The 14,692-nt window shown below is 47.7% G+C and overlaps 5 protein-coding genes across 5 annotated transcripts; 3 read left to right on the top strand and 2 right to left on the bottom strand.

Annotated features, from left to right (window-relative positions):
• Positions 1 to 312: 312 nt before the first annotated feature.
• BDV27DRAFT_164495 (uncharacterized protein) lies at positions 313 to 813 on the top strand (the record flags this gene model as incomplete). Its single annotated transcript, XM_032073707.1, has 1 exon — positions 313 to 813. One exon carries the CDS (start codon positions 313 to 315, stop codon positions 811 to 813), a length of 501 nt encoding a protein of 166 aa, XP_031920539.1.
• A 2,638-nt stretch (positions 814 to 3,451) lies between these two features.
• Positions 3,452 to 5,160, top strand: BDV27DRAFT_170515 (esterase-like/phytase family protein; the record flags this gene model as incomplete). The annotated part of the gene is made up of 3 exons (XM_032075315.1): positions 3,452 to 3,741; positions 3,810 to 4,996; positions 5,072 to 5,160. The coding sequence occupies 3 exons, from the start codon at positions 3,452 to 3,454 to the stop codon at positions 5,158 to 5,160; spliced, it is 1,566 nt and encodes a 521-aa protein (XP_031920540.1).
• Positions 5,161 to 5,174: 14 nt separating this feature from the next.
• BDV27DRAFT_139293 (putative tubulin-specific chaperone c) lies at positions 5,175 to 7,451 on the bottom strand. Its single transcript, XM_032069422.1, has 5 exons — positions 7,422 to 7,451; positions 6,879 to 7,235; positions 6,646 to 6,806; positions 5,867 to 6,592; positions 5,175 to 5,809 (listed from the first exon to the last, which is right to left on the bottom strand). Exons 2-5 carry the CDS (start codon positions 6,997 to 6,999, stop codon positions 5,606 to 5,608), a joined length of 1,212 nt encoding a protein of 403 aa, XP_031920541.1. The 5' UTR covers positions 7,000 to 7,235; positions 7,422 to 7,451; the 3' UTR covers positions 5,175 to 5,605.
• Positions 7,452 to 7,674: 223 nt separating this feature from the next.
• BDV27DRAFT_139295 (uncharacterized protein) lies at positions 7,675 to 11,315 on the bottom strand. The gene is made up of 5 exons (XM_032069423.1): positions 10,397 to 11,315; positions 9,681 to 10,334; positions 8,925 to 9,605; positions 8,413 to 8,862; positions 7,675 to 8,357 (listed from the first exon to the last, which is right to left on the bottom strand). Exons 1-5 carry the CDS (start codon positions 11,021 to 11,023, stop codon positions 7,782 to 7,784), a joined length of 2,988 nt encoding a protein of 995 aa, XP_031920542.1. The 5' UTR covers positions 11,024 to 11,315; the 3' UTR covers positions 7,675 to 7,781.
• A 1,395-nt stretch (positions 11,316 to 12,710) lies between these two features.
• Positions 12,711 to 14,045, top strand: BDV27DRAFT_164499 (glycoside hydrolase family 16 protein; the record flags this gene model as incomplete). Its single annotated transcript, XM_032073708.1, has 4 exons — positions 12,711 to 12,792; positions 12,844 to 13,395; positions 13,455 to 13,649; positions 13,777 to 14,045. The coding sequence occupies 4 exons, from the start codon at positions 12,711 to 12,713 to the stop codon at positions 14,043 to 14,045; spliced, it is 1,098 nt and encodes a 365-aa protein (XP_031920543.1).
• Positions 14,046 to 14,692: the final 647 nt, after the last annotated feature.

The following is a 14,692-nucleotide window of genomic DNA, read 5'->3' on the forward strand; positions in this document are numbered from 1 at the left end:
TTCTTTTTCTTTTTCTTTTTCTTTTTTTTTTTTCTTTCTTTCTTTCTTCTTTTCTTTGGTTGTATCCGGGTTGGGTTTATGTCGCTCGGGAGTATCTTTAGCAGATACTAACTTAATATAGCTGTGTTTCTTGGTTGTGGAGGTCAATCCGGTCAATCCAGTCAGTCCGGTCAGTCTGGTCAGTCTAGCCAATCTGGCCAATCTGGCCAATCTGGTAAAACCGGCTCATCGGGATCCAACTCAGGTGGCTCAAATGGCACACCAAGCTCGAACAACCCAAGTGGCTCAAACCCAATGGGGTCCTCAAGTAACATGGGAAGTTCGAGTAACATGGGAAGCCCCTCCGGAAACTCGGGCAGCCTGACCGGTCCTAGCAGTTCTATGGGCAACTCAGGAACTATGGGAAACACAATGGGAAGCCCGTTTGGAAGTTCCGGCAGTCTGACTGGCCCTGGTAGTTCCATGGAAAGTTCAATGGGGAGTCCATCCGGCAGCTCAGGAAGCCCGTATGGAAGCTCGGGCAGTTCGGCTGGCCATACTGGAAGCTCATATGGCAATCCTTATGGAAGCTCGGGTAGTCTCACTGGCTCGGATAGTCCAATTGGGAGCTTGATGGGAAGTCTGTTTGGTAGCTCAAGTGGCATGGGGAGTTCATATGGGAACGAAAACAGTATGAGCGGCCAGGGAAGCTCGATAGAAAGTCCACCGAGTGTGATTGATTCGGGGAGCTCAGATAGCTATGGAAATATGGGAAGCTCGTATGGATATGATGACATGGGAAGCTCAGACAGCTATGGTGGCATGGGGTACTAAATTTTGCAGATTGCCGTGTTATGCGATCCTACTACAGCGCACGACAAGAAATGAAGTTCGACTTTGGTGGACATGATTGTCCTTCATCAGGTGTGATATGTACTGCAGTCTGCAGTGCTAGGATAATCGTCTTGCGTCTTTTTGTCTTATCGATCCCCAGACCCTGGATGATTCCATTATTTCTGTAATGAGTATAGATCTGGGATACCCACTATGAGGTTTAGATCCATCATTTTTGCTAATGTAACTCAGAGAAAGCATCATAAATGAAAGACTACTGCAGATGTTCAGTACTTTGCGCCATGCGGTAGGACAGTACTGGTCTTGCCTTAGTCTCATGGTCAAATTGTTCGATCAAAGCTTACAAGGACTTAAGAAGTGGGATTGATAAAGCTGAGTACTTGGAGAGTAAAAGCCGCCTATACTCTGTATATAAGATGGGATTTGCCTCAAAAGTAGTAGGCATGGACTGTTTACCTGACAAAGGAACGCGTAGGCGCTAGGAACTCGCGGTCAACATGGATCCACTATGAAGAAACACTGGATCAACCCTCATTGCTTTCTATAGCCACCGATCTCTCCTTACAAGAACATTTCCCCCATCACTTTCTACAAGGCCAAACATGTCTCAGGCAAAGAAGGCACTGGATGCCGTCGAAAAGTTAATGACGATGTTGGACTTTGCTGTTAATAATTGGAGGTGTGCAGACCCCATAAAATCCGTCCACCGTAGCAAGAAAGGCTGACAATCAACGTTAGCATTGAAGGTTATCAAAAGACTCTAATTAACAATCTAGTGGGGCTCAAGAATCAAATGCAGGAAGTTCACGACAGTGTTAAATAAGAGGCATCCGCCGATGGGGGAATAGAAAAGTCAGACCCCGATGAGATGAACGAGCTTGTGCGTGGGATGTTTTATGTAAGTCTACTCTCCACCTTGTGCATTGCGTTTAGTATAATCCAATCGATGCCCTTTTTCATGGGAATAGCTGTACGGCGACTTGGCCGTGAGCTTCCAAGCTCTTGCGGATTATGCGGAACCTGAGGGGAGCGAGCCTGTCTTCCAAGCCCTACTTGGCTTTGTGACTGAGGTTGGGGTAAGTCAGGGTCCTATTAACTCTTTACTGGTCTTGGTTGATAATTAACTGTAACAATAGATCATATATATTGCTCAAACCAGCGCTTTTCGTTACAAGGGCGATGGGAGAAGAAACTGGCACAAAAGAGAAGCATAATGAACTTGCGCCGGACCAGGAGGAAATATTCTTTCATGTGGTTTCGTCCGCGGCATGCCATTGCCTGCATGTGTGGATACCGGAGCATGCGAGGGGTGAGGAGGATTGCCGACCTGATACAAAAGCCATAGAACGACAGACAGTGTAGGCTTTTCAGTTACCTTTGGGTGCTGTAGCTGTGCAAGGGTACAATGACGTTACAAATTACTCGGATCAAGTCTCATATGTCACATACCTTATAATATAATTGGATTTCGGGCACTATTCAGATCTAGATGCAAACTGCCAGTATATGCATATCTATGCTCATCATGTGCATATACCACGGGTGTAGGTTATATAAGGCAAGACCAAGCTCTCACACAGTCATTAATTCGATAATTATTAGTCTTTAGTATTTAGTCCACTAAACAGTTCGAAGACAAAATGGTATTTACCCCCATTAGAGAAATAGGGCTCAAACTACCAATCCCGCCACGATATCTAAGGCATGAATATAGAGTGATGGCAAAGCGTGCAGATCATAGTAGAAAATAATGAACAGTCTACAGATTTAGTCTATATTTGTAACGAAGCCCGACAGGAGATATAAAAAGGGCGGATCTAGTTTCCTGCCTTCTTGAATTTGGATCATAATCTATAAGGTGGCTGGCTGAAACGAACCCGAACATCGCCATCTTCCCCCAACATTGATCTATTTGTATGCTATCTAGTTATCACTCTCTCTTTGATCCAGCTAGGAATATGTCTACTGGGACATGTCAGAGTGGTCTTATACACTTATAATTTAGAGCATTAACACACTCTAAACAGTAAACATTTAGAATATATTATAATTTGTCTACTAAACACCTTGTGTATACATACAATGACATCTACCTCTCCAAGAGAATTCTAGTAGGGCTCAAGCTCAAAGCAGTCAGCCCGCAACAACACCTCAGGCATCAACATAGAGTGAGTACCGAGTACTAGTAGCCGAAACTCACGGTAAAAAGCCCACGTGCATATCATAGTACTTAATTCAAGTTGTGATAGGGTATAGATTTAGTTTATAGACTAAAACCATCGGAAAGGGTACCCCGCAACGCCATTGGCCTGACAGGATGTAAGTAATTCAAAGCCCCGAGCGAATGGGAAGGAGACCTTCCAGCACGTTGATCTTGGCCTATCTCGGTATTTTGGAGCATGTTCAATCAGCTGTGACTGTGACTACATTCAGCCAGGTACAGAGAAAAATGTTAACGAACTAGGCATGAACCCTATGTCGGATATTTATTAATTGTCTTTCTTTCCCACATGTACATACCTGAGAAAACAAGTTATATATTTCCTTCCCAATGCTCTCATTACTTTCATAATTCTTATCATCTAGTACTCAATTGTCCACACTCTCTAAAATCCCCATGAAATTATCCATAGTATTGACTGCACTGCCCTGGACGGCAGCAGCAGCAGCAGCAGCAACAGCCCTCCGACCCAAATCCCACATCGTCAACCAGACTACCTGCGGCGGTACAACATACGCATACACTGGTCTGGAAGGTTACGGATTCATCCCTTCCAACGCAACCGACAAGTATGGCGACACAATCGGCGGAATTGGCAGCTCCATAGCCATTGAGCCAGATTCCTGGCGCCGAACAGACAAAAACACCTACTCAGGGATTGTCTACGCTCTACCTGACCGTGGCTGGTACATATAACCTACTCCCCAACATACAAACTCCAATTGAATGAATACCAACGAACACATATATCCAGGAACACAAACGGAACCCTAAACTTCCAACCACGCATCCACAAAATCGCCCTAACACTCACCCTCGCACGCAACGCCTCCGCCCAAACCCCCTCCCCCCCTAACCTGCACCTAAAATACCTCGACACAATCCTCCTCACCGGCCCCGACGACCTCCCCACCACCGGTCTCGACCCCGATGTAACCGGCGCCGCATCCTACCCAGGCTACCCGCCGCTGCCGGCAGCCACCTATGTCGGTGACGGCTTCGGCGGCGAAGGACCCGGCGGGCAGCGTATCTCCCTGGACCCGGAGGGTCTAGCCATTGACAACGACGGTGGGTTCTGGGTGTCGGATGAGTACGGGCCGTACGTGTACAAATTCAGTAAAGAGGGGAAGATGATCCTGGCGATTCAGCCGCCGGAAGCGATCCTACCCCGTCGGAATGGGACATTGAGTTTCAGCGCGGCTAGTCCGCCGGTGTATAACCCCGAGCTGGAGATTAACCCGGAGGATCCGCAGTCCGGACGGAACAATAACCAGGGGTTGGAGGCGTTGACTATATCCCCTGACGGAAAGACGTTGTACACTATGATGCAGTCTGCGTTGAACCAGGAGGGCGGGCCGAAGAAGAAGAATCGGCAGCCAGCCCGTCTTCTGGAGTATGATATTTCTTCTTCTTCTTCTTCTTCTTCTTCTGGGAAGCCGGTATACAAGCATGAGTATGTTGTGCTGTTGCCGAAGTATGAGGATTATACGAAGAATGAATCGGTGGTGGCGTCGCAGTCCGAGGTGCATATGCTTCCTACTGGGGACTTTTTGGTTCTTTCGCGGGATTCTGGGTTCGGGCATGGACAGGATGAGACGAGGTCTGTGTATCGACATGCGGATGTGGTTTCGATTGGCAATTCGACGACGGATTTGAAGGGCACGTATGATAGTGTTGGGGCCAGTGTTGCTTCGTCCAAGGGGGTGTTGAAGGATGACATTACCCCGGTGGAGTACTGCTCATTCCTGGATTATAATGTTGAGTCCGAGCTGGCCAAGTTCGGGCTTCATAATGGTGGACCGCAGGATGCGTTGCTGTTGAATGAGAAGTGGGAGAGCTTTGCGCTTGTTCCTGTTGAGCCGGAACAGCACAAGCGTGGCTCGTCCAAGACAGAGTATTTCTTGTTCAGCTTCAGTGATAATGATTTTATGACGCAGGATGGTGAGTCTTTCCTTCCTGGTGTGAATGTGTCTGTGAAGACGTTGGCTGACCAGATGATATTTTACTTACCAATAGGGCACATGAACTTTGGGCGTTACAAGTACGCCGATGAATCGGGTTACAACATTGATAACCAGGTTCTGGTCTTCAAGGTGGAATTCTAAGGATTTTAATATGTGTGTATATATTCCTTGATAGATTGGTAGATCGATTTTGTTGTTCATGATTATGTCCATTAAAGCATTGAAGCAATGAATTAACAATATGTAATAACCGACATGCTGTCGGTGTTCTGATTGATGCCTGCACCATATACAAGTACAAGCGAAAGAGTAAGAGTGGAAAGAGATGGGTTGGCCAAAAACGCCCCGTTCCATAAATGCAATCTTGATGTGCGCAGTTCACAGGAATTTCATAGCATAGTAAATTAGAAAGTCAACTGACATGTGATAAAGGAGACAACTCGGCCTCCGAACTGAACGAGAACATAATGGCAACCAGATGGATCGACTAAATGGTGTAGAGATCCCTAGTCAAAGTGCGTTATCTGCGTCAAACGTTTCATAACCTATGACAGAATATTTGCATGCCAGGTGTGAAAAGTAGTCACTAGTTGGCAATGTTAATCGCGCGTAGAATGTCGTCTAGGGACCATCCTGGGCCACCAGGAACGATTTCAGCCCATACTTCCTCGGGGACCGCGCTCTCACGAGGAATCAAACTCCAATTAGGGCTGGGTTCGGGCTTGATCCATTTGAAATCTTCAACCTGGCTCCAGTGGTCTTCACTGTCCGGGTGGTCATGGTCCAAAGCCTGCAAGGGCATGTGTTAGCGGGGTTGCAGTGAAAGGCAGAATTACTAGTCACATACGTATACTCTTGGTATCTGGGCAAATCGAATATTGGTGCAGTCCTCAATAATCGGGTTGCTGGATGCGCTCAGGTACACATCCACGTTAGAACAGTTGTGCATGCGGAATTGGCGGCAGGTCACTACGATGGTAGTGTTTTCCACATCGGTGATGTGGGCTGGACCGTTAATCTGTCCGCAAACTAGCAGGCTCTCTTTGACGCCCTTGATCGTTAGACTGGCGTAGGGCTTGCCGTTGGCAGTGGGGATGGACATGTCCACGACGCAATGGCGTAAGGACGTGATAGAGGCAGGCACTGTAGCCGTCGAACCGGAGGATGGAAGCATGATATGGAGCCCAACATGGTTGTTCACGGACACAGATGACACAGCAGTGGCCGCAAAGGCCTTACCCTTCTCGTTCCTCGACTTGTCTTCACCGTCGTCCACATCAATGGTCGGGAGAGCTGGGAAAGAAGTCGGGGCAATTTCTGCTCTTGGTTGCAGGATACGATCCGGCTCATTCAACGGCGTAGAGGGATAATTGGGGGTCTGAGCGGCGGATGAATCCACTGAGGATGTTCCCGGCGAGAGGTATCCAGGCATACTCCGACCATGATAAACTATGTTGGCCGCATCAGACAAGGAAATTGCCGAAGCATTTTTCTTAGTCTTGAAGCTGAACTTAGGGCGCGGCTCGACCGTCGCCCGAGTCTCAACTAGCTTATCCTGGAGGGCCTTGATAGCCTAGATGATGGATCAATACAAGACACGCGTCAAGGCGATATTATTCAACCTACTTCCGCATATATGCGCTGATCATATGTGGGGATATAGCTCGCTGCGTCCTTGACTTCGTTGGACAATCGGGCAATGCCAGCTAGGCAGTGGTCGGTCGCATCCGTCCGTTCTCCTCCCACAAGAGAGGTATCCGCGAGACGGTCCATCTGTTCTTGCAGAGCTATAGGAAGCACGGGTGTCAGATGATCTCCGACTGTGCACATAGGATCACAGTCCATCAACTAGGTCATACCAGTGATCTCATGTTGAAAGTAACGGAAAAAGCGCTCTTTCAAAGGGATCTCAGATTTGAGAATGGTCTGATTCTCGGCCTGAGAGGGCCGACGGGCATCGCGAATCTCGGACTGAGACATGACGATAAGTGTCGTGTAGGGGACAATGAAATGAAAGGGGAAGAGGGAGGTTGTTGTTCAGACTCGAACTACTCTAGAGTTCCCGAGACGGTCCGCGTAAGAATGAACGGATTGATGACGTCGTCTTGAAGGCATATATATACCAAAGCCGGTTTGACTTGCGTCGACACGGCAAAGGCCTTGAACCCCTTACTGTAGGCGTTGCTTGGGATGGAAAGTAATCTGCACCGAATTTTCTAAAAGTCAATGCGAATATTAGCTCATTCCAGCTGCACGCAATCTCAGGTACTGGACTTTGACAAGCTGCAGAAGCTCCGACGGTCGATCACCCGCACGATCCACCAGAGGGACAGAGGGAACTGAACGAAGCTGACTTTTGGCACGGCAGAGTCACTGATGGTCTCCAATAGCAAAGGACATACCTCTAGTAACCTCTTGTAACTGACTGATTTGCTCTTTTCGTCTCTGATGTTTTCAAAGTGACGATCGATCATCATGGAACCCCCTCGGGACTCGGGACCTCGATTATTCCGGGGAAGCTCCCCCGCACTAGTCCGGTCTTGGTAATGACGGGCATGATCCAGATGAACGTCCTCAGGCATCGACTTTTACCGTTCTCGAATCAAACTACTGCTAGTCCGTGTAGTCCACATACGAGAGTACAATGAAGGAATGTGTGCTGAATGCAGAAATATTATATTTATTATTGATTTATACTCGATCCTCTATGATCTTATGCCCAAGAATTAATGTGGAATCAGCCTTGGTATCTTCTTCGATCATCATGTTGATGGTAGCTCAGCTAGCTTGCTGGTTATGGATATGTACCCATCCAACTCAGAGCTTTGTTGTTTGGAGAGCAGTGAAGCTCGCCGGAATTGCGCATCAGCCGTGGGCCGTTCAAGGATCAGCCGGTCAAAATCAGAGCGCAAATCATAATCTTTAGATGTCTGGGCCCCCTCGTGCAATCGCACCGTCCGGAGCATCAATTTCCCATTGTCCATCCAGAAAAGCTGTACCTCGTCGTCCTGTGGGAAGGCCAAGCTCAAGTAACCGGGTCGGAAAACTGACGAACTGATCTTATGTGAGGCTTTCTTCATCCGAGACACACGCGTAGACCCATTAGTATTGGAATCGAACAGGTATATCTGGTTCATGCCGTTCGCAATTGCAAACTGCGACCCCGAGGCGGATTGGGCTGCGTGCGTGATGCGGGTGCTATTTGGGTCTTTCAGCATGTCTTTATCGGTGACGGAGGATGATTTCGGGAATTCCTTTTCGAAGTAGGCGGGTAAGAGAACTGCATGGTGAACATTATCGTAAAACACACAGGTGAGGTCTTTGTTATTAGTCGTTCGCTTGTATTGTTAGTCACTCGTGCAAAGGAAAAAGGGAGAATCTCGAGAGACATACGTGAGAAAGCCTAAACGACTGTGATTTACCAGGGACAGTATCCCACCGTTTGAGGGACAAGTCCCACACATCAACATAGGCATTGTAGTCGGTAAGGTGCGTCGCAATGACAAAATATTTCCCGTCCACTGAGAACTGTAGCTTTCTTTCAATGATCGCTTCTTGCCCAGGAGTACCGTCGTTTCCTAGGGGCGATGCTATGTGCGTTGGCGCCGGATTCATCTCATACAGAGACGCGCTGGGGTCTCCGGTATCCCCAAATGAGACTCTTACAATGCCGCCCGCAATAATTTCGTAAACTCGAACTTCGTTTTTGAGGGTAAATGCAATGTATCGATCGTCGCGAGACATAACCATATGGATCGGAGGTAGGGATGGGTTGTGTATCTCGATCGGCAAATGAGCTTCGGCACTGAGGCCAAACCCCTTGAATACCAGAAGCTCGTAATGCTGTTTGTGTTGTCAGTTCTGGCCAAATTGCTTCAAGGTAGATGAGCGAAGGTCCATATTACCTCTCCAACAGCAGCTATTACCGCGCAGCGCTGGTCTCCGGCGGCAACGTATTGCACGCCGGAAACATCATATCGGTGACTTCTTGGCTTCTGCGCTCCGGCACTGGGTGTCTCAAACCTGGCCACCCAATTACTTCCAACACCCCAAAGAAGAAGGCTTCGGCCTGACGCGGAAAAGCAGAATCTGGGCTCACGAGGTAAATGGTTCTTCTTCACTGATACCCGTCGAAACAGGGAAGAACCGGTGGAAAAGGGTAGAGAGACATTTTTCAGTTCTCGCGGGAATGACCTTGTGCTGGATTTCTCATATAAATTATCGGTTTTAGCACGCGCTAAAAATGAGTTCTGTGGGTCCGAGGGTGTAGTAGGAGAATATTTGTTATTCATCGCACTGAATACTGGCTTGAAAGTCGCAGGCGAGATTGGACTCCATGTCCCGTCGCCTGAGTCTATACGCACGGATGAATGGCTAGTGGAGTGACTAAGGGAGCTCGAGGAGGTCGTGTTTTGAGACATGGATTCAGGAAAGGAGTAGCTTCTGATACTGCCCGATTCGAAGCCAATGCGTGTTTGGGAAAGCCTGGCAGGTTCCACCATCCGTGCATGTTGTATTTTCGTGTTTGTTGGACACAAAGGGCAGTAAATATTCAGTGTGAGGGTTTGAGCGTTGGCTCGTAATTGCTATGGAAGTGTTGAACCTCTACCGTTATTATGATGGAACGATTGAGTGATGGCGTTATGAGGGGATTCGCATACCTCGCAAGCATTTTTATCCATCCGCTCTTCCAATAATGATCTGGGGACCGAATGCGCAGCAGGGCAATCCACATTGTAAAGTACTTCATCTTGACGATTTGGTTGATTCGCTTCTTGGAGGGGTGAAAGCTGCAACCACTCTGTGAGATTCTGTTGATAGTGGTGCGAGGTAGCCTCTAGCTCTCCGTTGCAACCCCACAGTTGGACTCTACGGTTGATAAGCCATCTCACCAGATGACTCAGGGATGTTTCGCAGATTTCCCTAATACGAGATAGCTGAGCCCAAGTATCCCGGATTCGTCGTGTTTGGAGGGGTGGATGAGCTTCGGCATTCTGGCTTAGCACAACTGTCGCAAGTATTTGTAGCGGGGGTGCCGTGAATTCATCATTGAACGCTGCTAAAACTGTCTTCGCCAGTTTCAGTTTGTTCTCTCGCGCGTGATCAAAGATATCGTCCACGTCCAGTGCCGCAACTAGGCTATGCCCTTGTTCTTGGGACAACCGGCGGCGATCTATATGAGACTGTACCATTGTCGCCTCGGCGGCCCATAGCATGTCAAACAAAGATAAAAAGGGAGTCATCTGATCGGTGTTTTTCTTCAGAAGTCCCGTCAAAAGGTCTGTCAGAGTCTCTGTATTCCCCAGTAATGAGTTCTATCATGCGTAAGCCGAACTTGTTCCCGGGAGGGCTTACAGAGATGCGTGTTAGAACTTACAGGTTCCATGGCAGTGAATTTAGGATTACTTCCGTGCGACGCAGGGGAAAACATATGACTTTTAGAGGACGAATCCGAGGATTCTATACTATCGATGACGTTGGGCAGCAAATTGCTGACCATAAACCTCTCTGCGCCAGGCAGCTCCGAGTCTTGCCAGGCTTTCCTGATCGCACGTTCCAGATTGAATTTCATCTCATGGGGAATGCTTTGACCTCGCAACAGAAGCAGTCGCGCACCGGCGAGTAACGTGAGGGCGAGAAAGTGTCTATATTTGACCAGCTCGGGGGTGGTTGCTTTGCTGTACGGGAACAACTTCGGCTTCACCTGCACTAGGTACATGAGGGTCGAGAAAATCACTTCAGAGGGGAGGAGGTATGAAGTGGAGGAGGGGTGGCCATCATCGAAATTCGTCAACCCCTGTAGATAGGTTCTCTGCAAGTCAAAAATAGCTTTGATCCAGAACACAGCGTGCATTAGATGCTCGACTTTCGCGACATCGGAAGCATCCTCCGCTTGAAAGATGGCGACATCCGTAGCATGTTCGCCGATAATTTCCCTCACGATATTGGTTATGTCACGACGCCGTAACTGTTCCCACACTGCTGCCACGAGTGGATGTGACATGGGGAAACCGGGGGCAAATCCGCCACCAGCATACGAGCGATTCAAATATTAATTATTTATCTGTCGCGAAGCTGTTGATAGTTTGATTCGGAGCAGAATGTCAGATTGCGACGGAAAGCTGCGACCGCGTTGTGAGATAGGGGTTGAAAAGATGGCATTTTCCGTGACGGATGACAGGTCCGAAAACATGGTGGAATTTGGATGAAAGGGGAGAAAAGGTGCTGCAAGGCTATCTCAGCTGACGCGAGGCTGCGTGTCTCGTCTTACAAGGACAAACGTTGTCCCTGTCATCTTTTCCCCCTCCTCCCCAACCCGGTTGAATTGTCCAATCACACTGCATTAAATCCTCCTGCAAGGACCTTCGCACATTGATCGGCCACCGGAGATCTTTTTGTGTGGGCGGAAAATCTTTTGGGGAGAAGAGACGAGACGTTTTCTCTTTTCGGCTCACACCAGAATGACTTGTCACAAATCAACTTCCAACAATGCGGGTGGTTTGTTGTTTGTTTCTCTTGAAACGTGACACTTTGCCCAACAGGGGGTCACATGAGTTACCAACACAATGAATGACTTTGTGAAACCCTACAGAAGGAATTTGGAATTTACAATCAATTCCATTAGATTGTTTCAAAAAGCATACAATGCATTAAAAACATAGTGGATGTTTCAGAAGTGTCTTACTCTCTTGCACTGTACTATAGAACTGTACTATATAACTTTAAAAAAAAACCCCTGTCCAAAACCCTCCGAGATGTAAATACTACAGACGACCTCAATTCAGAGTTAATAAAATTCGATTCTCATTCTCCATGCGGTCATCTCGGAAACCCCTTGCTTAAATACATCCAGATGAGACTCTGATCCTCATAGCTTTTGGAACCGAAGTGAACGCCTACATTCCTCAAGAAACTTTCTTACGGAAGACCACACGTGGGTTGCCGTAACTCAATCAAGAATGCACTAGCCACTTAGATGTGTCAGATGAGGTTGATGGATGCGAAGTCGCTTGATCATACTTACTCCAGAGCTTAGAGCTGGACAGAACGATAGAGTTTCGTATCGGCTCACGCGAGCTTTGTTCTACCGAAACCAACAGATGAAACGAGCATGTAGTATATACCATTCAGGAGAAAAGGAAGGTGGAGCTGTCTACTACCAATTATTGAACATTGTAACCAGAGCTCTATTAGAAAGTAGACAAGAGCAGTAGAGCAGACAGAATCCCCTGGAATCCCGTCACAGTGTCACAAGAATACCCGAGTAGCATAGCATATACGGCATGTTGAGGTTGTAGATAAAGTCTTACCAACGGCAACAGTGTGCTCTTATACTTGGGTTTACTTACTTGAACACAGTCCCATTTTAGTTAAGCCGAGGCATTCTGCTGGCCGTCATTCAGTGAATGTACAAGGTGTACAGTGAAGTTCAACTTGGCTTCAGATGACCCAGCTCCCCGACTAAAAATAGCCGGGTATGACCGGCGAATTCACTTTCTGAACCATGGTCTATAATAGAAGACCCGGAAGTAACGAATCTTTTTGTTATACAACTCTCTTAGACTTGTCATCTATCGTCATATTTAAGCAACCTTATCGCCAGAGAGATAGTCCCTGGTATCACACTCATTTCGACTATCCAAATGGGCGAAACAATGTTCGCACACAGTAGGAGTTTCTCATGCTACATCATGGCCATGGCCATGACCATCTTGATGCTGCCTTATCTGGCAGATGCTCAAACCTTCACTTCGTGCAACCCTACAAAGGCTAGTGAGTGACATTTAGTATGGCAGTCCTAGATCGACGATCTAACTTTGACAGACTGCCCCAAAGATCCTGCCTTTGGAACCTCAGCTACATTTGATCTTACCAAGTCTCTCCCGAATAGATGGAAGTCTGTTGGAACTGTCACCCAGGATAAGGATGGCGTGGCCTTGACGGTTGCAAAGAAGCTGGACGGCCCTGTGCTCCAGTCCGACTTCTATATCATGTTTGGTCGTGTTGAATTCACTATCAAAGCTGCACCGGGTCCTGGGATAGTCAGCAGTGCAGTCCTTCAATCAGACTGTCTGGATGAGATAGACTGGGAGTGGCTTGGAGGGGACAACGCCCAGGTTCAGACGAACTACTTTGGAAAAGGCGACACCACCACCTATGACCGTGGTGCCTTTCACCCCGATCCCGGGAACCATAATACGTTCAAGACTTATACTATCGATTGGGATAGTAACCGGATTCTCTGGCAGATTGACGGTAATACAGTTCGTACATTAGAGGAAAAGAACGCCAACGGACAGTATCCGCAGACGCCCTGTTTCATCAAGGTTGGCCCTTGGGCTGCTGGGGATCCTTCTAATTCCCCAGGAACAATTGGTACGACCTATGGATTCTTAGCCTTACTTTATGCACTACTAACTAAGCTTAATCGCTAGAATGGGCTGGCGGCCAAGTTGACTATTCGAAAGGACCTTATACCATGTACGTGAAATCTATCAAGGTCACAGACTACTCCTCTGGCTCTGCGTACGAGTATACGGATAAGTCCGGTTCATGGAAGTCTATCAAGGCAATTGATGGAAGTGTCAAGGGCGACAGCTCGGGGGCTGTGACAACATACTCTTCTACAGGTTAGCCTACCATTCGTCACTTTCATTTAGCCATTTCGCACTTGCTATCCTAAAAGATGACCTTCTACCCCTGTATACTCGGGTGACTCTCCCTGAAGACTCAAACTGACCTTCCAATCCTTCCAAGTTCTTTCCGCAGCCACTCTACCAACTATTTCCAAAGTCTACGCCACAGCCTCAATAACATCCTCAGTCCCCGACACCTTACCTACGACCACCTCCATCCACAAGGATAACAGCACATCAAACCCTACATCCAAACCCGTGACAGGAACCACGTCACCGTCCTCATCTTCATCGAACCAACCACCGCTAGCCACCGGCGCAGCAAGCAAGAGCTCGCTAAACAAATACCTAACAATTCTGCTACTACTGGCAGCCCCGTTGGCAATCTGAGCTCAGCGTAGTAACTCCATTAGTCCAACGTCTCGGAAAACCCGAAGTCAGAACTCAATTCGCTTCCTTATCCACCCACAAACCTACTTGAGCCTTACTAGACGAATGTTGCGCATTCAGTACTATTCTTCTCTCGAAATCCCTTTCACACATGTCACCCCATTCAAGAACCCCTCCATTGTACCTGTACACAGTGCACACAGCAAATGTAACCAAAGAATACACAATGTAAGACATACCAAAGACAACCCGACCCATAATCCATCTCCCATAAACCCAGAACCCAATTTCTATTACTCTGTAGTCCATTGCTTAACCACGGTACCACCAGAGACCATCCTGCATATTGAAGATCGTAATTATACATGCGTGGCAAAAGTGGCATCGATTGGTAGAAGGAGAATTTGGCCCCCAGGTCAAGCAAGTAGCCGACGGTTGGACCTCCTGCGCGTGTGGAGATTTAGGCTAAAATGTGGAGGTGGATTCGTAAGGATCTTGTTGTCTTAGCGTGGTTTTTGGGATAGGAACTGGTACTGACTTGTACGGATTGGGAAGGTGGTTAATCTAGCTTGGGAATTGGATCTGTTTTCTTGGGGTTTATCTTTGGGAGGTAGGTTTTATTTTCTAGCGTTGGATGTCTATGGGGT

Source organism: Aspergillus caelatus (assembly GCF_009193585.1).
Source record: "Aspergillus caelatus strain CBS 763.97 unplaced genomic scaffold BDV27scaffold_453, whole genome shotgun sequence".
Taxonomy (NCBI): Eukaryota; Fungi; Ascomycota; class Eurotiomycetes; order Eurotiales; family Aspergillaceae; genus Aspergillus; species Aspergillus caelatus.

Coding starts and splice junctions, on each gene's coding strand:
- BDV27DRAFT_139295 (XM_032069423.1), bottom strand. CDS start 11,023: ATGTCACATCCACTCGTGGCAGCAGTGTGGGAACAGTTACGGCGTCGT. Junction 9,606..9,680: donor TGGATAAAAATGCTTGCGAG/GTATGCGAATCC, acceptor ACACTTCCATAG/CAATTACGAGCCAACGCTCA. Junction 8,863..8,924: donor TAATAGCTGCTGTTGGAGAG/GTAATATGGACC, acceptor CAACACAAACAG/CATTACGAGCTTCTGGTATT.
- BDV27DRAFT_139293 (XM_032069422.1), bottom strand. CDS start 6,999: ATGTCTCAGTCCGAGATTCGCGATGCCCGTCGGCCCTCTCAGGCCGAG. Junction 6,807..6,878: donor CTTTCAACATGAGATCACTG/GTATGACCTAGT, acceptor TGCTTCCTATAG/CTCTGCAAGAACAGATGGAC. Junction 6,593..6,645: donor ATCAGCGCATATATGCGGAA/GTAGGTTGAATA, acceptor TCCATCATCTAG/GCTATCAAGGCCCTCCAGGA.